Source organism: Equus asinus, chromosome 7 (genome assembly GCF_041296235.1).
Source record: "Equus asinus isolate D_3611 breed Donkey chromosome 7, EquAss-T2T_v2, whole genome shotgun sequence".
NCBI classification, from domain to species: Eukaryota; Metazoa; Chordata; class Mammalia; order Perissodactyla; family Equidae; genus Equus; species Equus asinus.
In genome coordinates, this window is record NC_091796.1 from 74,293,871 (window position 1) to 74,319,291 (window position 25,421).

The 25,421-nt window shown below is 48.6% G+C and overlaps 1 protein-coding gene across 12 annotated transcripts in view; it reads left to right on the top strand.

Moving 5' to 3' along the window:
• Positions 1-25,421, top strand: part of PLEKHG3 (pleckstrin homology and RhoGEF domain containing G3) — a 61,895-nt gene that overhangs the window by 17,981 nt on the left and 18,493 nt on the right. For 2 of the 12 annotated variants that reach the window (XM_070513792.1, XM_070513796.1), the window contains exon 1: positions 3,433-3,628. The exons of 7 other annotated variants lie outside the window; for them this stretch is intronic. Coding sequence is in view for 1 of the 5 variants with exons in the window: in XM_070513790.1 (XP_070369891.1) it covers positions 17,952-17,975 (24 nt within the window). In the remaining 4 variants the exon portion in view is untranslated. Of the gene's footprint in view, positions 1-3,421; positions 3,629-3,916; positions 4,089-17,828; positions 17,976-25,421 lie in introns of those variants that run through there. 3 more of the 12 variants (XM_070513793.1, XM_070513794.1, XM_070513790.1) reach the window with 3 other exon arrangements.

Here is a 25,421-nt window from a genome sequence, read left to right on the forward strand (position 1 = left end):
TAGGAGTGGAATTGCTGGGTCACATGGTAACTCTAGGTTTAACCTTTTGAGGACCTGCCACTTTTTCCAAAGTGGTTGCACCATTCTACATTCACCAGCAGTGTACAAGAGTTCTAATTTCTCCACATCCTCGTTAACACTTAGTATTATATGTTTATGATTTTACCCATCCTAATGAGTATGAAGATATATTTCACTTTTTTTGATTTGCATTTCCACGGTGGCTAATGATGTTGAGTATCTTTTCATGTGCTTGTTGGCTATTTGTATACCTTCTTTGGAGAAATATCTACTTAGAGCCTTTGCCCGTTTTTAAGTTGGGTTATTTACCTTTTCATTATTGAGCTATAGGAGTTCTTTACATATTTTAGATCAAGTCTCTTATAGATGTGTGATTTGCAAAAATTTTCTTCCCTTCTTTGGGTTGTCTTTTCAGTTTCTTGATGTCCTTTGAGGCATAAAAGTTTTAAATTTTGATGATGTACAATTTATCTGTTTTTTCTTTTGTTGCTTGTGGCTTACAATTTGAGAAACACTGCTAAAATGCCACTTGAAACTCTAGAAGCTTTGAGACCACAAAATTTGTAGGTCGTCTTTGACAGGGATTTCCTCCAAGTTTGGGAGTTCATTCCCCATCCCAGCCAGCCCTGGCTCCTTCTCCGGGCTGCAAGCATAGAGGCCGGGGGCCCTTCACCGTGTTGACATCTCCTCCCTTTCCTGAGGTCTACCACAATAGAGCAGCTGAAATGACAGTTTGGAAATGTCCTTTATTGTGAAAACTCAATGGCCTTTGTCTCTGGGATTTGAAATTTTGATGCAAATGTTGGCAGCGAAGAGTTAGGAAGGAGGAGGGGAAGGACTGGGAGAAGAAACCCTGCCATTGATTTCCATGGTGAGTCATTCCGACTCTGTGTTGTCTCGGTTTTCTCACCCATAAAATGGGGGAGAATACCTCCATCTCCCCAGCTCAGTGCGGGTACTGTGAGGATGAATTCATCTGTATTGGTTAGAACACTTTGAGATCTTGGATTAAAGGCATTACCGGGGCACAGGGTATTATTATAACAATAAATGATTTAAGAGCAGGGAAGGTGAGGCCACTAAAGCAAGAATCCACAGGGGCAGGAAGAAAAGAGGCTCTGAGCTGTGAAGAGGCTGTGGGTCCTAGAGCGCCTGGGCCCAGACAGAGGTGTGGAGTCTTAGACGTGAGAGGGTGTGATTTCTCACAAACTGTTTGGGTTATCTCACCTGAATTCGCCATGGCTTTACTGAGTGCATCCTGTGACTTCTGCCCTAAGGAAAGATGGCGATCTTTATCGGAAATAAGCTATATAGATTAAAACAATTAGAAACAACGCCAGACATTATAATCAAGTGTTGAACTAAATATAACAAGTGTCAAAAAGAAAACAGAATAGGTGGTGAAGAGCAGCGTTCCCCTGTTACAAATCCCAGGTCTACCACACACTAGCTGTGCGACCGTGCCTCAGTTTCTTTCTTCTGTGACTGCAATCGTTCCTATAAAGGGCTTAGAATAATGGCTGGCACATAGTAAGCACTCAGCAGTTGGCTGGATTTGGGATCTTGTCAGGCTCTGCTTTTGCTGGTTATGTAATCTTGGCTAAATTGCTAGATCGGTGCCGGTGCCATCCTCAGTTATTCTTTCTGTAAAATAGGGATAAGGACACTTACTAGCTTAGAAGGCGGCTGTGAGAATGGAGGGAAACAATATTTGTAAATGGCATAGCACAGGCCCTGCAAACAGTCAGCGTTCACTAAGGAGGTATAATTACCGTCACGAGCACCGTTACCAGCGCTGGCGGAGGACTGAGGGGTGTGCTCCACAACGGCTTAGTGAAGTCAGCGGCCGCCTTTGGAAGCTGGAGTTGGAGGTAGTCAGGAAGGACTGATAGATGCAGTGATCTATCAGAGGAGGCGGGATCAAAGAAAGGCGGAAGCCCGAGGATGGACTGCCCTCGAGACGGCAGGAAGGGACTGGGGCTTCTCGCTTTTTCCTCCAGTCGGCAGCCTGGCCGGCTGTACCTGGGAGCGCAGAGGCTGTTCACCTCCGACCCCCTTCCGCAATCGCGGCTGGGACCTTCCCTGTCGGCGGGAGCAGGGCTGGAGCAGACCCTCCCCGCTGAGGAATGTGGGTCCCGCTTCCTGGGCCGCCAGGCAAGCGCCTACCTCTTCCCCCGCAGTCTGGAGCGAGCAGACCCGCTGTCTTCACCCCACCCTCCGCTGGGATCCTGTTTCAAAGTCACCTGAAAGCCATTTCCTCCCGCGCCCGCCCCGCCCCTCCCCTCCCCTCCACTCCCAGTAAATCACCTGGAGCTTGCGTTTGCCTGGAGCAGTTTTTTTGTTTTTTGTTTTTAAGGAGAACTCTGTGAGCTGTTTGCCAGACACACTTGTCTACACCCGGATATCAAATATACCCAGTGGTTCTGATACCACTGTCCCATTCCTCCTCCCTAGGAGCTGGCGATAACGCCTGACCAATGGAGCCTCTTTCTGGGTCCCATCCTGGGCTGCTCTCCTCCTGCCTTGTGCTGGGACAGCATCTTTCTTTCATGGCCTTTATTGATGAATTATTTCTGGTTTAAAAAATTATGTTCTTGCTCAAAATCCAGCCTGTCTTTATGAACGTCCCTGTCCCCTCCCCCCTACTTTCCAGGTGTGTACCTTTCCACGCCCGTATGATTACAAACAGACATAAAAACAAAGAGACAGGTTATCTGTCTTCGTTTTACAAAAATGTGGTTTTCTAGTACACAGGTTTCCCATCTTGCTTTTTCCCACCTAACAGTCTCTCGGTGGAGCTCCCTTCAAGTTATCGGCTTCAATCTCTTGTCAGCTTCTTTGAGGTTTGGATTTATATTCGTAAAGGGTCACGGGGACCGAGTTTCGCTGAGGAATTCAAGACGTGTCCTTCTGGCTCAGAAGAGCAGAGGTGACCCGCTCTGGGAGGATCAGGATCCCCAGATGCAACTCCATCTAATGACTCACTTGAAAGCCCACTTTCCTGTCTCTACGATGGGGGAGCTTTTGGCTGTCGGGTGCCCTCTCGGGAGGCGGTGATATCAGGTCTGTCACACCAGGTGACCTCCACCACGTGCGTCTTTGTATCTCAGAGCGTCTGGGCTGCCCGGGAGCGGCGCGCGTCGGGCAGGACCCACGGCGCGGGCCGCGCGCTCGCCCCACCTGCGGGCGCGCATCACCAGCCGCACGCGGGCCCCGCCGCCGCAGCCGCCGCCGCCGCCGCCGCCGCACCCCGGGCTCGGGCCTGCAGCGCCGCGAAGTTTCCCGGGGCCCCGGCGGAGCCAGTCGCCGGATTCCAGCGCGGACCCGAGTCTCCACCCACTGGAAAAATTCCTGGTCCGCCCCTCCCGCCCTCCTCCCCTCGCGCCGGCTCCGGCCTGGCTCCTCCTTCCTGCCCCGCGCTGGGGTCCCCGAGGGCCGCGCGCGCAGCTGGCCGCGTCCCTGGCCGCCGAGGGGCTGGCCGTGGGCGGGCGCGGCCGGCAGCCTCAGTCCCTTCCGAGAGCGACTTTCAAACTCTCGCCCGCGTCGCCGCGGCACCTGGGCAGCCTAGCGTTCTGCGTGCCCGACCCGCCAGGGCGGCGACCGCTCGGTGAGTGTCCCTCGGTTCTCCCCTCTCCCTCCGCCAGTGCAACCGGCGAGGTGGGGGGGTGCCCGGATCCCTCCGAGGCCCCCACCCTCCCGGGGCACCCGCCCCAGCCCTCTGCGGGGTGAGGACTCGGGGCGGCCGAGGCGGGCCAGGGCTGGGCGGGCTCCTCCAGGGCGACCCTTCCCGCAGAGGGCTGGCGCGCGGGAGGCTTGTGAAGGAGAAGTTTTCTGTCCTTTCGCCCCCACCCCGGAAACAAAAGGAGCCAGCGCGCCGGGTGGCTCCGGGAGACTCACTTTGAAACCGGGAAGGCCGCGAGGTGCGCCCACCCGCTCCCGCTGCGCGCTCGGTTGCCCGCGGGCTGGTCGCAGCCTCGGACTGTGGGCCTGGGCAGGGTGGACTCTTCTGGGGAAGGACCCGAGCCTCTGGTCCCGGGAGCCCAAGAGGAGCCCGCAGCCTGTTCCGGGTTGGTGCCACACGGCGCTCGGTCTTGGGAATCTCAGCTCCTGTGCTGGAGGGAGTAGAGTGGGTGCCGGAAATGGGGTGTCGGGAAGCCGAAAGCGCAGAGATCACTGGCTGCCACAGTGCACCTCGACCTCGCCCACTCCTGAAATCGGTTTGGTTATTTTGCTCCCCATCTTCAGCACTTTGGTTTGGAAAGCCAGGATAAGGCATGTAAACTTGAAATTTTCAAGACGTTTTTAGGTAGCAACTTTTATTCTTTGGAGCTGCTTTTGGAAACAAAAGAAAGAACGGAGTGGGAAATGTAATGGTGGGAGGCTGGAGAGGTGTGGCCTGGCGGAGGGCGGTGTTAGTGGCCGCCTGAAGAGTTTCATCCTTGAGGTCACTCGCTAAGCTGTTGTCAGGTGAAGGGACCTGTCCTCTGCTCTGGGGCCCCCAGGAGGGACCCAGACTGCATCACCCTACAGGGAACCCTGGACTGGGGCTTGTCAGAGTCTCTCCTGTCCTGTCTCTGCATGCAGCCCAGTCACACCCACCTTGCTCGAGAAATAATAAGCTGGGAGAGTAATGACAGCCCGGAGCGGGCTCCCACTGAGAACGTCACCTGCCTCGCTTCAGGAAAATGCCTTTCCAGCCCCCCCCCCCCCCCCCCCCCCCCCCCCGCCTGGCCTGGGAGTGGAATCCTGAGTGATTTAGGTGGGAGTGACTTCACCCCAGCTATTCCCTGCAGAAAACCTCGGGAGTGAGAATAAAAAGGTGTCCCCTTCTGTTTGTTACTCGCCCCTTCCCTGGGCTCCGGGGACACCTCAACTCCTCCTTCTGTGCCTGCTGTTCACACTCGTGCTGCCCCCACTCCCTTCCAACTCCTCGGCTCCCTGGGCATCTTGCTCTGGGAAGGGGCAGGGAGTTGGCATGGGGTAAACTAAGTCCTAGAAGCAGAGAGAGTGGATTGTTTAAGAGCTGTTTTGGGGGGCTTTTCTACTGCCTTTTATTAGAAGTGGCATGAGGGAGAGTGGGAAGAGCACTGGTCTGGGAGTCCAGCACAGCATTTTTGCCTGGGTTTTAGTCCTGGCTCTACTGCATGGCCTCAAAGGTTGATAGAGTCGCTGGGCTGGAAGGCACCTGAGATTAGCCTACTCCTTTTACACATGAAGGCAGCAGAGCCCGAGAAGTGAGGGGATTGAGCTTGGTCCCCGTTGGCCAAATAGGGACCAGAACTCAGACTTCCTGGCTCTGTCTAATCCATGCTTTTCCCCTAATCACCTGGGCAAGTCACGGATCTTTTCTGACTCAGTTTCCTCTCGAAGTAAAGTGGAGTACTTGCCTGCCCTTTCTCATAGAGACTGTGGGTAAGGACTGTGGGGAAAGTGCTCCATAAACTCAGACAAAATAAAGGGCTCACTGTGGCTGAGAGTGGCTCTCAAGAGCTTTACGATTTACTGGATATGTCCCACGTGTGCCATAAGGACATAATAGATACCAGGAGCCAATGGTGGAAGTCTACACCCCTGGCCTGTAATATCTCAGCTCCTGAGTAAACATTTGCCTTACCAAATCCCCAGCTATCCCAGGGTCACTGTGTTTACACTGGGGGAGGCCAAAGGCCGTGGTGTGAGGGATGACCAGGGCTGAGGGGAGAAGGGACTGTGTTCCAGATGTGTGGCTTGCCCCTTCACCTCCACCTGCCCTCTCAGACCCTTGTGAAAGCTCTGGCGCTGACCTTGTAGAGTTGATTGTGAAGCTATCGAGAGCCATTCTCTGTTGTGTTGGAGATTGAGGGCACTCTGGTGTTGGGAGGGTGTTGCTTTTGCAGCTGCACTGAGGACTGTCTTCAGCTCCTCATTTGTCCCCCTCCCCCATCCCAGGCCACTGCTCCGGCTCTGTCCCGCCTCTCTGGCCAGCTGCGTGTCCAAAGGCCTTTGTCCCAGGGCTGTAAGCCCGCCCTGCTTCCCTGGCAGAAGCCCTCATGCTGGGACCTGGAAGCTGGAAATCACTACTGCCAGCAGGAAGGATCCTCATTTCCAGAGGCCCCCGACTTGCCCCTGGCCAGATTCTCTCACTGACTTTTCTCATCTCTTCTTGCTTCCCCTGAATGGATGGATCTTCTTTGTTTTCTTCCTACACACTTGTCTCTTAGTTCTATTTTAAAGTATTCATTCATTCATTCAACAGTTATTTATTTGGCACTTACTGTATATGAATAGAGCTGGCCAGATGCAGGGGCACAGATATGCAAAATATATAGCCATCATGGACCTCATGGAGCTGACTTCTAGTGGGGAAGTGGACAATAAGCAAGACAGATAATTGGAATAGAAAGCATGTTAGTCATAAGCAGAAAAATATGATGGGGAAGGTGGATGTGAATTATCTTAGAAGGGGTGAGATGGCGTTTAGATGGGGTGGCCTGGGAAGTGTCTCCAGGAAAGGACCATTGAGGTCATGCCTGGAGGAGGTATTTCCCTTCATCTCTGATATCCCTTTCTTGAAACACAGTTCAAGCAACACACTGTGGCCTGGAGGAGCAGGGTTTGCAGTTGGACACACCTGGGTTCAGATCCCAGCCTGACAGCTTGCTAACCCTGTGGTGCTCAACTCCTTTGAGCCTGTGTTTCTCACGTGTAAAATGGAGTTAGTCATCATACCTACCACATATGGTATTGTGAGAATGAACAATGAGATAACATATATTAAGTGCTTAGCAAGCCCACAGAGATGTTCAATAAATGATCGTCTTTTATTGTTTCTCCAACCAAGTTCTGCAGGGGTAGCTCAAGATATTTAATGGCTTTGCTAAGGACTCTAGATGAAAGCTTTTCATTTCATTAGGCAGGAGTGGAGAATTAGAGGGAGATGAAAATAGAAACTCTGGTTCATGCAGATTTTCTAGTTAGTAAGACTTTCTCTCCTACCCCAGATTTCTGATGGTTGAGGATGCAGGACGCCCAGGTGTGTCCTGCTTCCCCTGGGGACAGGGTGAGCTGGGGGCAGCCTTGACCCTCCCTTGCTCTGGAATTCCCCCTGCTTCTTAACCAGCCCTGATGAATCACACCTTCGTCCCTGGCCTCTCCACTCTGCCTCACAGCTGGAAGGCTCTCCGCCCCTCCCCCAGTGTCCTGTAGAGAAGTTATGCTCCCAAGGGGGATGAAGGGGTGGGGAAAATGAGGGAGGGGCTCGAGAGAGCTGGGCAGATGGTGAGTGGAGGTGTTCTAGGAGGCCTGCAGAGGTGGTGAGAGGATTCTGATGGAGGCTCCGAGGCAGCCCTGGAAGAAGCTGCAGTGGACCAGAATTTAGAGTAGTAGAATGCACAGACACTAAGAGATCTCCGGGTCTGGCTGGAGTTGGACTGCTCAGCTCTGCGCTGCTTCCACCAGCCAATCTAGGAGTCTCTTCCCCTCTCAGCTGGAACCACAGACCTCAAAGGGAGGGGCCTGATCTGAAAGACTGCTGTCAAAAGCTGTGGTGAGCGGTTTCCTGGGGACCCTGCCCTGGCTCAGGAAGCAGGGATGGGCAGTGGAGGGTGAGGCCCAGGGAAGTGGTCATCAGCCAGACCACTCCCCCTGAGGGCCCCGCTGCACATGCAGGACAGCCAGGCAGGCCCTGTGGTGAAGGCACTTTCCAGGCCTGCCTGTTGGTGCCTGGAGACCCAGTAAAGCTAGATATAATCTGGCCTCAGAGGAAGTGGCAAATAGGGCTCTGAAGAGCTGGGGCATGTTTGTGATGTGGGGCGACCTCAAGTCAGAGGAGAAAGAAACTGGGCAGGTCAACTAACCTGTGATCCGAGGCAGGTGCATTTAGAGACGCTGGCAGCCCCTCTGGTGTTAGCTGTCTGGGGTAAAGCCTGGCCTTATTAACTGGGTCTCTCTTCTTATTTTGATCAGAAGCTCTCTGAAGGCAGGATCTCTGCTTGACTCATCGTTGTTCCCACATAGCATCCAGAACAGTAGAGAGTGTCACCAACTGGGCGTGATGGGCTTGCACTGGGGTCCCATCCTGAGAATAACTGGGGCCTGGTGATCTCATCTGCTCCAGCTTTTGTCCCATGGAGTTAGGGGGAAGAAGGCCATGGGGTGGGGGCAAGCCCAGCCCTGGTGGGCTGTTGCCCTCTGGCAATGCAAGCAAAGGGAGAGTGGGGGCTATTTACAGTTCTCTTGGCTGGCTTTTGGAGAGGCAGCCTTGTTTAAGCTCAGAGAATAGATTGTTAAGCATTCAAACTGTTTCATGGTGAGCAGACTCTAGGGCTGAACACAGGACCAGAACAAGGTTCCAATGGGTACAGTGGTGGCTGTGCGTGCAGCCTTTGGGAAGCGCAGTTTGAGGGTCCTTGAAGTCACTTTGATTGCTGCGGGAGTCTGGTTGAGAAGGCAGGGAGGGAGGCAAGAGCAGTGAGGAGTGAAGTCTGTTTTACTGTGGCAACAGGATCCTGAGAGGAGAGATGGGTTCTATACATACTGGAAGCTCTTAAAAACTCATATCCTTTACTCCCCAGGCTGCGAGACTCTGTGTGTATGTGTCACTCTCAGAGGTTCTTGAGCAATAGGTGGCAAGTGTTTATTGAAAGGAGAAGGGAACCAGTGTTCTTGCAGCCTCTATCTGCCCTCTGCATTTCTACATCTCCAGTGCTTGCTGCATGCGAAAAAATGTTTGTTGCATGAGTAAAGCCCTATTGTGTGATGAAACCTTAGGAATTAAAGAAATTTTCACCCTCTTCACAAATGTTCTATTCCTGCCTGAAAGTGTCTAGGTTATAAGATACTGAGAAGTTAACCTGTGGTCAGCTGCACTGGCAGAGGGCTAGGCAGCCCTGTCTTCCTGCAGTCTGGAAAAGCAAAAGGATGCCTGGGGTCTTTGGGACCAGTGCTCCCAGGCCTACTGCAGAGTTTGCCACCATGCAAGTTGGGCCCAAAGTGGACAGTAGGTTGTGCTTATAGTCTCAAATATAGTTCGTCCCATAATGTGTCCCACATAATATTCCATAACACCTCTCCTGCCCTATTCAGGACTTGGTCACCCGCAGCCTTGCTTCTCTGTATGGAGCAAAGAAGGCCTCACATTAGCCAGGACTCAAGTTCCTACATTTTTTTTCACACTAGCCTCCTCAGGCCCTGTTTAGCTTTTATATATAAGCTGTGTCATCCCATTTCCAAGCCCCCAACTGAAAGGAAGCAGCAAAGGGAAGAGTGTAAAGAGACTGGCATGGAGAGGAGAAATGACCACAGTGCACTGAGAGTTGACAGATGGGTGGAGATCTAAACATCGTGTAAAGCTGGTATTGGTGTAAGAGCTGGCGGTCATTTATTTCGGGGGATGGCTTGACACACCTTGGCCCATGTGGAGATCATCATTTTGATAATTGATGCTTTGCTGGTAATTGTGACCCTGAGTCATCAAGAAAAGGTTAAATTATATTCCCTTGACCGTTTGGGAAGGCGAGAAGGAAGTGTTTAACATGTTTTTAAAAGATTCCCGATCAGATTAACAAATTTTTAAGTGTTGATACTTAGGTGGTAATATCATTAATGCTCTCAACAAGACAAGATGAGTGGTGTTATCTCCACCTTAGAGAAGGAAACTGAGTCTGCACTAGGTTGGTGACTTGTCCAGGATCACTTGGTGAAGACTTGGCAGCAATGAGGTTTGAAATTCTGAACGACTCCGGAGTGCATGCTCTTAGCTCTACCCCAGACTGCTTTGAAAAACTCGAAGCTCGGCACTTCTCTCGAAAATGTAACTTTTTGGACAGCTCTCTGGGCAGGGGGTCCAGCTAGTCAAGGTTTTACTGTGTTACAGCAGAGCCAGGATGGGCCCAAACTTAATTCAGCTCTACCCAAGCAGACTGCCAGTTACCCACAGAGCACTTGCTTCAGTGGAAACAAGAATGCTTTCGATATATTTACGTTTTAATCACCTACCTGGGTGCCACACAGCACTTTCTGAGGCCAGAAAATGACAGGGAGGAGCTGCAGTTAAAAAAATTCCAGGCCTGTTTCCATCAGGAGCTTTGTTCCTTTGTTTTGGTTCTGGATGCTGCTGAAAGATGCTGTGCTGTGCAGTCTTGGTGCTGGTTGTTCCAGTCGGTCTCCAGGGCGGTGGGGCCGCCCCTGCATAGGAACCCCAGTCCCCATGTTCCCACTGTCCAGATCTGGCAAGTGATGATTTTATCATATCTACTTCTCATTTATTATAGAGACAGAATGTTAGAGGTACAACTGAAGCTTCCTTTGTTTTTCTCCCTAATCCTTTTCTCTTCCCTCCCTCCCCAGTAGTAACATTCTCCTGAGTATGTTGTTTATCATTCCTGTGCATATTTTTATATTTTTTACTGTAATCTGTAAGTAATTTATAATATCATATTGTTTTAATTGACATATATCATGTTGAATGTGTTCTTCTTGAACTTGCATTTTTAATCCAACATTGTTGTCTAGTTTTATTTGTGTTGATAAGTTCAAATCTAGTTTATTCGTTGAACTGTTTTATGGTGTCTATTGTATAATTATATCACAGTTTCCTGACTGATGGGCATTTAGGTTATTCCATTTTCTCACCACTATAAATAACACTGTATTGAACATCCACGTGCCAAGCTTCTTGTAAGTTGTGCTTTTCAAGATACTGCCAAATAAATCCCTCAAATGATTTGTAACCAGTTTTATATTCTTACCAGAAATATGAGAGCTCGTATTTCACCAGTGGTTGGATTGTCTTTCAATCTGGTAGATATGAAATGGTATTTTTAAATTATTTTATAAATTGGGTTTTGAAATTAGCACGTTGATTACAGGTGGGGATGAGCACTTTCCATGTTTATTGGCCAGTCATGTTGATTATTCTGTGAGTCTCTGCCCTTTACATTAAAAAAGGGTTTTTTTTAACTAGGTAATCCATCCACTTGATTCATACCCCGAAATGGAGTACAGTAAAAGCCTCTCACCTCTGTCCCGAGCTCAGCCTCTCTGCCATGTGTTAGAGGTTCTTGTGTACTTTTTCAGTTTTAATTGCCATTGTCGTTTTCTTGTTGATTTTTAGAAATTAAAAAAATATGTTAAATAATCTTTTGTAGGTTCTATTCATTACATATAGCTCTGGATTGTCTTAACTTTATTAATAATGTCATTTTTCATAGGGAAGTTTTAATTATTATTTTTTAAAGATTTTATTTTTCCTTTTTCTCCCAAAGCCCCCCGGTACATAGTTGTGCATTTTTAGTTGTGGGTCCTTCTAGTTGTGGCATGTGGGATGCCGCCTCAGCGTGGCTTGACGAGCGGTGCCGTGTCCGCGCCCAGGATCCGAACCAGTGAAACCCTGGGCTGCCGAAGCAGAGCATGAGAACTTAACCACTCAACCACAGGGCTGGCCCTGGAAGTTTTAATTTTAATGTCAGATTTACAATCTTTTGTTGTACTTTCTGTGTTCAAGAAAACGTTTCTTACTCTGATTTTATGTAAATATATATGTTCTTTTAAACTGAAGCTTTGCTTCCCACACTTATGTTTTAAGTTTACCTGGAATGCATCTTCTTTATATGACAGTAGTTCTCAACCCTGGCTACACATTAAAGCCTCATGAGAAGCTTTAAAAATGGGGACTGATGTCTGAGCCTCACCTCAGATCAGACCAATAAAATTACAGTTTCTTGGGGTGGGGTCCAGGCATGGTTATGAAATGCCCCAGGTGACTTTCATGTCCAGCCAGGGTTGAGAACCACTCAACCGTGTAAGGTGGAACTGATTTTATTTTTTCCAGAAGAATAGCCAATTTTTCCTGTACTAGTTATTGAAGTCTATAGTTTTCCTGCTGGCTTGTTACTTTTAAGATTTGGTTGATTGATGATTGATAATTTTATTGAAATATATTTCACATATCTTAAAATTCACCCATGTAGGGGCTGGCCCCGTAGCCAAGTGGTTAAGTTTGCACGCTCCGCTGCAGGCTGCCCAGTGTTTCATTGGCACTGCTCATCGAGCCATGCTGAGGTGGCGTCCCACATGCCACAACTAGAAGGACCCACAACTAAGAATATACACTTATATACTGGGGGGCTTTGGGGAGAAAAAGGAAAAAAAAATTCACCCATGTAAAGTGGTGTTTAGTATATTCACGGAGTTGTGCAACCACCATCACTATCTAATCTTCAAACATTTTTGTCACCACCAAAAGAAACCCTATACCCCTTAGCAGTCATTTCCTATATCCCCCATCCCCAGGTAACCACTAACCTATTTTCTATCTCTATGGATTTAACTATTTTGGATATTTCACATAAATGAGTTTATACAATATGTAGTCTGTTATGACTAGCTTCTTTCACCTAGCATAGTGTTTTCAAGGATCATCCATGTTGTGTCACATTATTAGTTCTTCATTCTTTTTTTTATTGCCAAATAATATTCCATTGTATGGGTATACTACGTTTTGTTTATCCATTCATCAGTTGCCGGACATTTGAGCTGTTTCCACTTTTTGACTATTATGAATAATGCTGCTGTGAACAGTTGTGTACAGTTTTTTGTGTGGACATGTGTTTTCAGTTCACTTAATAGGAATTTAGCAGGAGTAGAATTGTGAAGTCATATGGTAACTCTGTTTAACTTTTTGAGGAATTGCTAAATTATTTTCCAAATAGGCTGTACTATTTTACATACATTTTACCAGCAGTGCACAGGGTTCTAATTTTTCCACATCCTTACCAACACTTGTTATTGAACATTATTTTGATTTTAGCCATCCTAGTGGGTATGAACTGGTATCAATTATGGTTTTGATTTGCATTTCCTTAATGACTAATGATGTTGAGCATCTTTTCATGTGCTTCTTGGCCATTTGCATATCTTCTTTGGAGAAATGTCTATTCAAATCTTTGTCCATGTTTATTTTATTATTTTATTTATTTATTTAGGTTTTTTGAGGAATATTAGCCCTGAGCTAACATCTGCCACCAATCCTCCTTTTGCTGAGGAAGATTGGCCCTGAGCTAACATCCGTGCCCATCTTCCTCTACTTTATATGTGGGACACCTGCCACAGCATGGCTTGATGAGTGGTGCTAGGTCTGTGCCCAGGATCCGAACTGGCAACCCCTGGGCTGCCAAAGTGGAGTGCGCAAACTTAACCACTATGCCACTGGGCAGGCCTCTCTTTTGCCAAGTTTTAAATAGGGTTATTTGTTTCTTTACTGTTGAGTTGTAATGATTCTTTACATATTCTGGATACAAGTCCATTATCAAATATCTGATTTACAAATATTTTCTCCCATTCTGTGATTTGTCTTTTCATTTTCTTGTTAGTATCCTTTGAAACAGAAGTTTTTAATTTTGATGAAGTCCAATTGTTGCTTGTGCTTTTGGTGTTGTGTTGCTCAGTGAAGTTCATAAAGATTTACTCTTATATTTTCTTCTAAGAGTTTTGTAGTTTTAGCTCTTACATTTAGGTCTGTGATTCATTTTGACTTAATTTTTGTGTCTGGTGTGAACTAGATGTCCAAATTCATTCTTTGGCATGTGACTATCCAGTTGTCCTAGCACGATTTGTTGAAAAGACTATTCTTTCCCTGTGGAATTGTCTTGGTACACTTGGTGGAAATCAGTTGACTGTATATGTGAGGTTTTATTTCTGTACTCTCAATTCTATTCCGTTAATCTATATGTGTATCTTTATACTAGTACAGCACAGTCTTGATAATTATAGCTTTGTAGTCAGTTTTGAACTTGGAGCTGTGAGTCTTCCAACTTTTTTTTTTCAAGATAGTTTTGGCTATTCTGAGTTCTTTGATTTTCTGTATGAATTTTAGAATCAGCCTGTGAATTTCTACAAAAATCCCAGCTGGAATTTTGATAGAGATTGGATTGAGTCTATAGATCAATTTGGTGAGTATTGCCAACTTAAGAATGTTAAGTATTCTGATCCATGAACGTGGGATGTCTTTCCATTTATTCAGGTCGTCTTTAATTTCTTTCAACAGCATTTTGTGGCTTTCCATATATAAGTCTTGCACTTCTTTTGTTAAATATGTTTCAAACTGTTTTATACGTTTTGCTACTATTATAAATCAGATTGTTTTGTTTCTTAATTTCATTTTTGGATTGTTCACTGCTAGTGTACAAGAATAGAACTGATCTTCGTGTATTCTTCCATCTTGCTGAACTCTTTTATTAGTTCTAATACTTTTGTAGTGGATTCTCTAGGATTTTTCTGTATATGAGTAGAGATAGTTTTACTTCTTCCTTTTTATTCTGGATGTCTTTTATTTCTTTTTCTTGCCTGATTGCCTTGGCTAGAACTCTAGTACAATGTTGAATAGAAGTGTCAAGAAGGCATATCCTTGTCTTGTTCCTAACCTTAGGCACAAAGCATCTAGTCTTTCTCCATTAAGTGTGAAGTACCTGTGGATTTTTTTGTAGGTGTTCTTTATGAGGTTGGGGATGTTCCCTTCTATTCCTAGTTTATGTGGTGTTTTTATGATGGAAGGGTGTTAGATTTTGTCAAATGTTTTTTTCTGGATCTACTGAGATGATCACGTGGTTTTTGTATTTTATTACTATCTAGGATTATATTAACTGATTTTCCCATGTTAACTCAATCTTGTATTTCTGGGATAAATCCCCATGATGGGATAAATTTTATCATGGGATAAATACCCATGGTCATAGGGTATACTTCTTTTTATATGTTGCTGGATTCAATTTGTTAGCATTTTGTTGAGAATTTTTGCATGTATATTTATAAGGGGTATTGGACTGTAGTTTTCTTGTGATGTCTTGTTTGGTCTTGATATGGGGGTAATGCGGCCTCATAGGATGAGTCGGGAAGTGTTCCTTCCTCTTCCATTTTTTTGGAAGAGTTTAAAGAATTGGTGTTAATTCTTCTTTAAATGTTTGATAGAATTCACCAGTGAAGCCATTTAGTCCTGGGCTTTTCTTTATTGGAAGTTTTAAAATGATTAATTCAGTCTCTTTACTTGTTAACAGGTCTTTTCAGATTTTCTGTTTCTTCCTGAGTCATTCATTGGTTTGTGTCCTTCTAGGAATTTGTCTATTTCATCTCAGTTATCTAATTCATTGGCATATAGTTCATGGTATTTCCTTATAATCCTTTAATATATTCTTTTTTGTCTTTGGTGTTCTGCATTTATGCTATGTATGATGTGGTTAAATGTGGGCTTATTTTGTTTTATTTATTTATTTATTTTATTTTACTGAGGAAGATTTGCCCTGAGCTAACATCTGCTTCCAATCCTCCTCTTTTTTTTACTTGAGGAAGACTAGCCCTGAGCTAACATCAGTGCCACTTGACCTCTATTTTGTATGTGGGATTCCACCACAGCATGGATGGTGAGTGGAATAGATCTGTGCCCAGGATCCAAACTCATGAACCCAGGCCGCTGAAGCAGAGTGTGTGGTACTTTAACCACTCAGCCATGGAGCTGGGCCCAAAATGTTGACCTGTTTTAAATTTAACTTGGTGTGTGTCTTCAAACTGAGGATGAATGTCTATCTTCAGGTCTGGAAAATTCATGTACATTCTATCTTTGAAAATTGCCACTCCCCCGTTCTATCTTTTTTCTTTTTTGGAAATCTGTGGAGCTCTGTGTCTCTTAATGTTCCTATTTTCTATCTTATCTCTTTGCCCTGAATTCAGGACAATTTCCTCAGTTTGTTTTTCCCCATTTCACTAATTCTCTCTTTAGTGATGGTAAATTTCCTGCTTGACCTACCTATTGAGTTTTAAATTTCAATATCATATATTTCATTTCCATTTAGTATTTTTTCAAAGTCTTTTGCAGACTTTTATTTCTAGCTCTTGGAGTATCACTTTGTTCCATCTTCTGGCTCCCTTGTGATGGCTTGTTTCCTTGTGTGGTTTGTAATTTTTATACTGAGCTCCTCTTTAGTGGTTGCAGAGAGTGGGGTGCTTAAAAGCAAGATATTTTGGGAGTCTGCCCTTATTGGTGATGATGAGGTCTAGGGCATATCGGATGTGTGGGTGGGTGGCTGAGGTGGGGTAGAGGAAAAGATTGTTGGAAGGCTCCTCCCCCAGAGCTCTGCAGGTCTGGCTGCTGCTGCTTATACAAGTCTCTGCTCAAGAGATGTCTCCTCAGAGCCTTCCCAGGGCGCCCTACCTAATGGGGCCCCCCTCCCCCAGTCCCACTTTCTTTTCCCTGCTTTGTCTTTCTCATAACACTTAATCACTTTCCAGGACTACATTAGCTATATGTCTGCCTTTATGGCCTTCTTCCCCACTGGAATGTAAGCTCTATGAGAGCAAGGATTTGTCTTATTCATTCCTGTGTCCCCAGAACCTGGCATATGGTTTATACTGCCAATAAATAGGAGTTTGAGTAGTCCTCTTTTCAGACAGGAAGTCATCTGAGCCCTGATTTTGCAGCTTTCAGCTGGGCTGGGTCTGACTGGGCAGCAGAGAAGAGGTGAACAGATAGATTGGCTTCCCATTCCCAAACCTTTTCCTGTGCCTCCACAGGGGGCGCCTTTCTCTCCCATCATAAAAACCCAGAAAATACCCATCCATCCTGTGTGTTTAGACTTCTTCTGGCATGTGTCTCCACAGCTGCCAAATCGGGAGTAGGGAATTGAGTGCCAGAAGACCTGGGGGGAAAAAGAGCACAAAACCCCAGGAAGATCTGGGCCTTACCTTTAGGAGGCTATAATTAAGAGGACAAAGCACTCACAGAAAACAGTTTAGGATACTTACTGCTTAGTTTCCCATACTTGTGACTCTGAGCTGCCACCATACAGGCTAGTACCCACTACGTTGCACGGTGAGAGCCTGTGGGTGAGGCGGGGTAGCCTGTGTGCTGGTCCTGGGTCATCTTCTGTGGTCACATAAGCGGTTTCTGGAGGCATCTACGGACGAGTTAGGAATTCCCAAGTGACTCTATTTTGGCCTCTTTCTGAGGTTGTGCTGCAGTGTAGGAACTTGTTCTGAGTGAAGTGTTGCTTGTAAAAGGGCAAAAAGTGCCTGAGGGCATTCCCACGAGGTGGGCTGAGGGATGGTACCTTTCCCTTCCATCTTTGGCTCCATCTCCTGGGCCCCGTGGAGCTGGTCCTGGAGAGTGGTGATGAACGCAGGCAGCGTGGGTTCCCGCAAACCCTGGCTTTCCCTCTCACCTTGCTGTGCAGCCCTGGGTAAGTGGGTCAGTGGCTCTGGATCCTTGGGTTGTTGTGAGGAGATCACATACAGATGTGATTAGCACAATGCCTGGTGCTCCCTAATGAAATGTGAGTTTCTATTATTCCAGTCTGGCATCTCGGGAGCCACTTGTACCTCACTTCCTGATGTGTAAAAACAGGGATAATAATATCTGAGTCCCCCCATGTCCCTCCCCTCTGCCCCTGGCTGTTGTAAGGGCCGAAGGGTTAATATCCTCAGGCGTTGAGGGCCTGGGCTGGGGGAGGAGCGCATAAATGGAGTATTGTTGTGCTGGTGAAAGATCTGGCTTTGTTCGTGTGTCTTCAGTATTTGACTTCCTGCAGTTCGTGTCCCCTGTGCTTAATTGCTGGAGATATTTGCATGTCCTGGGCAGTGTGGCAGTCACCTGTGGGGCTGTGGCCTGGGTCCTCACCTAAGGGGACCTGCTGAATCGGGGTGGGAAGCTGCATTTCCTCTGTTAGGGGCCCCCCAGAATTCAGGAATGAAAGCAATGCAGAAAGTATGACCCACACGCGGAACTGGTTCTGAATAGGACGTTTATTGAAGAGGTTCTGCAGGAGGCGGCGGGCGCTTTAATTCCCGAAGCTGTTGGTGGCAGCCCGCTGCTCTGCTCGCTGGGCCTGTTAACTGCTAGGCTGCCGGCAGCGCCGTGCTGGGGAGGATGCTGCTCCCCGGCCCCACGCCGCCCTCTCGGTGCTGGGATGGGAGCCCTCTTGAGGAAAGCGGTAGGTACCTGGCTGGGGCCAGGCCAGGGGATGAGAGTGGGGTGTGCCCAGGACCCTCAACTCCAGGCCTCAAGTCTTGCCAAAGTCCCCTCTGAACCAGGCCAGCCACAGGCTTTGGGGCAAAAGGTGGGTTTTCCCTTGGAGGTTCAGAAACTGAGAATCACGCAGGTGCAGGTGTAGGAGGGCTGGTCCTTTTTATGCCGCGCTGGCTTCTTCTGGTGGGTTTGTCCATCGTGGCTCGGTAAGAGCAAGACAATCCTATGCTCCTTTTGGAAGTGACCACAAATGGTTCTGCTAGGGGGGTCATCTGATCGCTGAGCATTCAGAGTTGGGTGGTTCAAGAAGGGGCCCAGCACACACATGTTGGGAAAAGCAGGGCTAATCTCCCACTTCTTCCTAAAGTTTCCTTTTCCCCGAATTCACAGAGGGTGGTTATTTTCGATAAAATCAGGTAGTGGCAGGTGGACGATGTGAAAGGAAGTCGACCCCACCCTGTCTTGTGCCTGATGGACGCAGCCAGGCAGGGGCAGTGCCCACCCCTTCAGAGTTCTGGGCTCAGGTCAAGGGCAGACTGCCACCCGGACGTGACTGTCTCTCAACCTTGAATCAAGGCCTTGCTTTTCCAGGAGTGGGACTCTGCTGCCTGGGGTGTGCCACTCTATGCCATGTGCACCCCTCACCCCAGAATCTGGGGTTTGGTGACAGCTGCCCCTCCTGTCTGCATGCTGGTCCGTATAAGCTCTCAGCTGAGGGAGAGAGCTCCTCTCCTCCCACGTGGGAACTGGTTGGATGAGTTTCTTGGGCCTCCCTGATTGAGGCTCCTCAGAAGGGAAGGCAGCGAGCTGGGGTGGGGGCTGGGGTGGGGGAAGGTGCGTGGGGTGGAGAGGCCCCCCCTCCCCCTGCCCCCGCCCGAGGCGCTGTGGGATAGGGATCCGTGAGGGGAAGTGCGTGAGGCCCTGCTATCTGAAGGGCTGGCTGCCTGCCTTGGAGAATTGACCTTGTGTGAGGCTGTAAGGTCTGCCTTGGAAAATCTACTTTCCTAACTTTTCTGGGTCCGGTGCCAGGCCCAAGGTCAGCGTCCAGGGCAAAGAGGGGGTGTTGGTTGGAGCTCTTCTCTTGCTGTAGTGCCTGAGGGATGAGGAAGGCCGGGCTGGTTGGACTGATTGCAGCAGTTCACAAAAGGGGGCTGCTCGCATTTATACACTTTACTGAGTCTGGATGCTCATGCGTGGAATTGGAGAGGAAGTTGTGTTTGGGGGAGCCACCCTGCTGGCAGCCTTGCCCCCTGATTCCAAATTGCTTGGGGACAGAAAGTGGGAATTGTGGGAAGGGAAAAACCCTCGGGAGGTAAGATGTACACTGACCCCTCCCCCAGCCCCTTTGGGAGCTACTGTTCTGGAATCCCAATGAAAGAGTCCCTTCCCGATAAGCCCTGGTATCTCAGTTTTCTAGAGTAGATGTTTTCTTCCTGCTTTTAGAAGCATTTAATTTATGCATGGCTTCGTATCTCCATGTTTATTTGGGGCCTTATTTCTTCCCCCTTCGTGTGTTGGAATAGGTCTCATTCTTCTTTCTAGCAGATGCTCCCTAGGTCTCTCTTTGTCCTCCTTGAAGCTCTCTATGAACAGTTACACCTGACTAGGCCTCTGGGTTCTTCCTGAACACTCTTTGGCTATGTGGACACCTGTGGCCATAGCCCACATAGCAGTTTGTACCTTTTTAGGGCACATTCTCATACCTCATCTCATAGAGCCCTGTCTCTACCTGTCTCTTGAGTTGTTCTTCCAGGCCTGGCTTGGGAGTGCCCTTTCCAACAAAGCCATTGCACATTCCTTCAGTCTGTCCTTGGCTTGGCTTCCTGCCTGGCCTCATGCTGCCAGATGCCTCAGGTCCTTGGGTGGTCCAGGCCCTTTCGGGACTCAACTTTCCCATGCTGCTGCCTTTGCATCAAATGCCCTCAGATCTCTTCTTCACCTGGCAAAACGTTACTCATCATTAAAGACTCAGCTACAATGTCACCTGCTTTAAAGCTGCCCTGGTGCCCCTGGCAGCACTAGCTACACCCTCTCCTGCTAGCACAGTTCATGTATTCGTACTTCTGTAGCATCACTCAAGGCGTTGCTTTGTGCATAATCTGTTTACATGGCTGTTTTTCCTTCCAGAATTCAGTTCCTCAAAGACAGGGACAATGTCTTATTCATTTCAGTATCCCCAGGGCCTAGCATCATGCTCAGAAGTGTTGAACGAATTCCCAAACTGGAGGCAATCTTGAACTCCCATGCCGCTCACGACACCGCTCTCCGCCTCCTCTTATTGCTGTTGCACTTGTTTCTCCTGGTAGAATATCAGCTCTTGGGAGCGGGCTCTGTGTGTGGGGCATCTTTGTATCTCCCACAAGGCCGCCACGTCTTTGTGCAAACTGAGTGCTTGGAAATGTTTGTCCAGTGAATTCTGAAGCTCGCAGCTTAGGAAGGGCAAGTAGCGTTATCCCTAAATGAGAGGTAGACAACGCGGCACTAATTTGTCACTGCCTTGCTCCTTATCCTCTAGCGAGTTGGGAGCAGAGCTAGGGCTGGTTTGGAGCAGTGCTGGCTGGAGTCCCTGGGCTCATTCAGACACATTCTGCTGCTCCCCTCTGTGATACTCCCTGTGACTAGGACATGGGTGAACACCAGGGCTTTTCCTCGCATCGTTGTCTTATGTTCTGGCTCTCCCACATGTCCATCCTGAAGCTGGATTTTGTTTTTTCTTTAAAACCCAAGGACCAGTGTCAAGGATGGTTTTTATTAATCACTTATTTGCGTTTTTGCTGCCTCACGTTGCCTTAAATTCTGTTCCTGCCCAGGCCTGTTGTCCCCCATGCTGTTCCTCTCCAGCTCCTAGCAGTCTATGCCGCCTCCCTCTGTGGAACCCTGAGGAATGCGCCCTGCCTGCTATAGCAAAGGGCTCTGACTCGTTTATACTTCATCTTCCAGTTTGACCTTCTGTTGGGCATGGATGTCAGACTGTTTTTCCTTTCCAGCTGAATTGCTTCATATTTCCCTTATCAGATCATGGTCCAAATCCATGTTGGGATCATAGATGACGGATGGTTGGTGGGAGTGGGTTAAATCATACTGGTTCACCAGGTTTAACATGTTTCTTTATTTTGAGATATGGATCAGAATTTGAGACACAAATCAGAAAAAAATCTCTCTCGTCCTGGTGCTTGTGGAACAAATAATAATTTATCCATCCTCATCATTTCTACCATTTATGATGGGTTTCCTGTGTGTCAGATGTTGTACAAATGCTCTACTTGTACCATCTCAATATTGGAGACCAGTGAGGTTGGTACTGTTGTGCTCATTTTGCAGATAAGGAACTTGAAGCTTGGTGACATCAAGTGACTTGCCCCAGTAAAGTGGAAGAGCTGGGGTTCAAACCAGATTGACTTGATACCAAAGCCTGTGGATCGATTTGGTGCATTTAACTTCTGCTCTGTGGCCTCCCGTGTACACACCTGCTTGCTTGCGTATTCTTTCCTCCTTTGCTGAGAACTCAGAGAGACCTAATGGGGCCCCTCTGTTCCCACTTGGTTCCTGCTGAGATTCTCCACTGCCTTTGAATCTAATGAAGTAGAACATGCTGCAACTCTGGAAGATGTGGTGCCTGTTCTCTCCCCTCGCTAACCCCAGCCTAGCTCAAAACAAGCAGTCCCTACACTGAGGATGGGGGGGCAACAAGATGGTTAATTTTCAGGGCGGGGTCCCTGAATTTTGCTGATAAGGAGCGGTGGTCCTTTTAGCCTCTTTGACCTAGAGGTGAGATAGGTGGGGCCTCTGGGAACATTGGATTTGTCTGATTTCTAGCGCGATATTTAGCTGCTCCATCTTCTGGGGACATTGTGTCATTTCCCTGCTTAGTGACAAATTGTGCTGGGAGCCAAATTGACCTACCCTGGCTATGAGCAATTGCAATTTCTAATGAACAGTAATTGCTTTCGTTTGTCTTTAGTGTGTGTTTATGTGGAACCTCCTGGTGGACTGCTTTTCCTAGGATATTTGTAGGTGGACCTTATTGCTGTCCCTTCTCCAAACTCCTAATTGGTCCCTTGGCCACTTTTGCCTTCCTCCCAGTTTTTTGTGGCTGGTCACTTACCGTGTGGCATGGCCGGGCAGCTATCCCCCTGCTCTAGTCCCTTCTTTGGGGCCAGGTGGGATAGGACTGCTGGAGTGAATGAGCAGTCACAACTCCTGGGTGCCTCTTGGCCAATGGGAAACTTGCTGGCCGTGACTAAGGTGGGAACTCATTAGTCTAAGAGGAACCGGCTCAGGTCTTGACTTCGACCACTGTTTATCTTTCACCTGACTGTGGGGGTGGTGAGAGTCGCTCTAGGGGCAATCCTGCAGTCCTTCCAGCAGGCATTTATTGAGCACCTAGTGTGTGCGTTGCCATCTGGGGGTAAAGGAAGGGTATGGGAAAGAGGGCCCAGCCCACTGGGTTTTACTGTCTAGCCCAGAAGACAAGCTTGCACATATGAACCCCCAAGGACCAGCGCTTTAAGCAATATTCAGGATCATTATAGTTCAAAGGAGTATGTGTGTATCAGTGTCTGATGGCTGCTGTAACAAACTCCGCAAACTCAGTGGCTGAAAACAACACACAGTGATTATCTTACAGTTCTGGAGGTCAGAAGTCAATCTGGGTCTGCAGGGCTGTTTTTTTTCTGGAGGTTCCAGGGGAGAATTTGTTTCCTTGTCCTTTTCTAGCTTCCTGAGGCTGCCTAGATCCTTTGACTTGTGGTCTCTTTCCTCTATCTGCAAAGCCAGCAGCCTGCACTTTCGAATCTCTTTCTCTGGTCCCTCTGCTTTTGTGGTCACATCAACTTCTGACTCCTGCTGCCTTCCTCTTATAAGGACCCTTGTGATTACATTGGACCTACCCAGATAATCTAGGATAATCTCAACTTGATCACATCTGCAAAGTCTCTTTTGCCGTGTAGGGTAGCATTCATAGAGTCCTTATATCCAGAGATTAGGGTGTGGATATTCTTGGGGCCAGGGAGGAGGGACGTTATTCAGTCTACAATAGTGTCTGTGTTGGATGGGTTGGGAATGATTGAGGAAGCCTTTTTTAAGGAGGTGATTTGACCAAATTTGTGTAGGGAGAGAATGTCTTGGACACATTCCAGGTTTGAGAAACAACGTGAGCAAATGTTGGGGTTGTGAGGTGATGGGAATGGTTTGTGTGACGGAGAGATCCTCCCACTGAAAGAAGATCCAGGGGCTTTCCTTCCCCTTCACGGCCAGGCTGTGGGAATTTTCTGGATTTCAGTCTGTAGGCCCAGACTTTCTCCCGGAATTCAGGTGGCAGGTCTCCATTGGCAGCACAAGCCTTTTCCTTCCCAGCAGCTGAAGTCCTGTTTCAAAGACTCAGCCACACTTGGTGGCCCTCTGCTGTTCTTGGGTGGCAGAAAAATGAATTCATGAGGGAAAATGAATTCATGAGGGAAAATGAATTTGAGCCAGCTGGCCTGGGCTTGGGTGGCCCAGAAACCCTGGTCACACTGTTCGCACAGCCTCTGTGACAGTCACGTTGCTCACATTGAACACAGTCACTCCCCGGGGAGCCTTCCCTTGTCCTTTCTTAGGGTGCTTAAGGCCCCTGTGTCTCCGGGGAGAGATGGGAGGGATCAGAGTGAGGAAACCGCTCAGGAAAGGGGCCCAGAGCCAGACCCTCTCAGGGCTCCTCCTGTGCTCAGGAAAGCCTCCGGGGCTGTGGTGAAAGGTGTTCTCTGCTGGCCCAGGGTGTGCTCACGGGGAGAAGGGCCTGAGGTGGAGCAGTAGGGACAGCAGCCTTCTGTAGGGACAGAGCTGGGGACCACATGGGGTGGGGCAGTGCTGAGCTGCAGGCTGGAGCCCAGCTGGTGGCTCAGGACCTCACCTGAGGTCTCTGGAAGTTCACGTTGCTCCTGCCTTGGAAAAGGCAGAAAAGTTCTGGCTTTTCTCTATGCTTCCTTCTGGTACCCTCTCTGAGGAGATGCTGACAGTGGAGTTGGGGATTGTTCTGAGGAAGGTCAAAGGCCATTTGGCTGCCCTGGTTTGGGGAGCTTTTGGAATGTCTAGGAGGTGTTTGTTGCTGAGGGGTGAAAGCCGGCTGGGAAGGGACGGCCATGCAACCTGCTGTCCCTGAGGAGGGGGTTGGCCACAGGCAGGCACTGGTGAGTCCGTCCGCTCCCCGCTGGGGCTGGTGGACTTTGGAGCAGCGCCTGTGGTGAAGCCCCTCACTCCTCTCCTGCCCGGCCCAGAGCAGGTGTAGTGTGTCGGGCTTCCGCTTCTCGGGCAGGAGGTGAGGAGATGACATCAGCCACCTCCGCACCTGGCCCCAGCCTCCCTGAGCTGACATGTCTTCTGGGGAGCCTCCAGGGCGCCAACTCAGGCCAGGGGGCCCCTTGCCCTCTCGTGCCTCCTCAGCCCACTGGCCGGGGAGAGAGGGCCAGAAGGGAGTGTTGCTGAGTCCTGGGGATCCCCCTGGACCAGAGAAGCAGAGGTTGTGCAGAAGGTTCCAGGTGAGTGCCCCTGTGGCACCATCCTTTCTGAATTTGTGGCTGGGAGGCGAAGCAGGGTCCTATTGCCTCAGTGGCAAGAGGCCTGAGGACAGAACATGGGGGCTATTGGGGATTTGGGGCGGTGTCATTTTTTTCTTTTGGAGGCAGAAGTACGTGTCACATTGAGGGCATGGTGCTGAGGCCTAGTGGGCAGGAGAAGGACATGGGCCTTGGCCCCAGTGAGCTGAGCTGGGAATGTAGGGGGCCTGCTGCAGCCTGCCTGCCTCCTGCCTGGGGATATTCAGGGAAGGTCCTAGGAGGTGGGGCCAGGTGACCTGGAGAGGTGTGGCTGGAGGAAAGGTGTGGAGTATATTTAACTTTGCAGAAAGTTTTTTAAAAAAAGAAATTGATTTCCCTTCTTCTTCTATCTCCTGGACCCTTAAAGGTGTATGTCTCAGCAGCTTCTTGGGCCCTTCAAAAAGAAGAGTCTTTTGGGGGACCTTGTCAAAGAGGGCTTCACAGGTGTGGGACTTGAGATATAGGGTTTTCTAGAAGACTGATTCACTGATTGATGATTGACTGGATTGATCCATGGTCAAAGATGGAAGAGGTCATGGCTGGGGGATACTTGGGAGCTGGAGATGGGGTGTGGTAGGATGGGGTGGACATGGCTTGAGGATGTTGGCCTTCCTATGTGTAACCTCCTTCTCTGGGCTCCAAGCAGATGGTGTCTTCCAAGATGAGTTTGAAGACCTGAGTTCTACCTTGGCTTTGGGGTGAGGCTCAGTGGAGAGGAAGGAAGGGTTGCCTCTACCCAGGGGTGTGTGGGCGGGTACTTGAGCTGTCTCTGTGAGAGTCTGAACTACATACACAGCAATGGTTGGGATCAGGCTTTTAGGACCAGAATGCACTCAGAG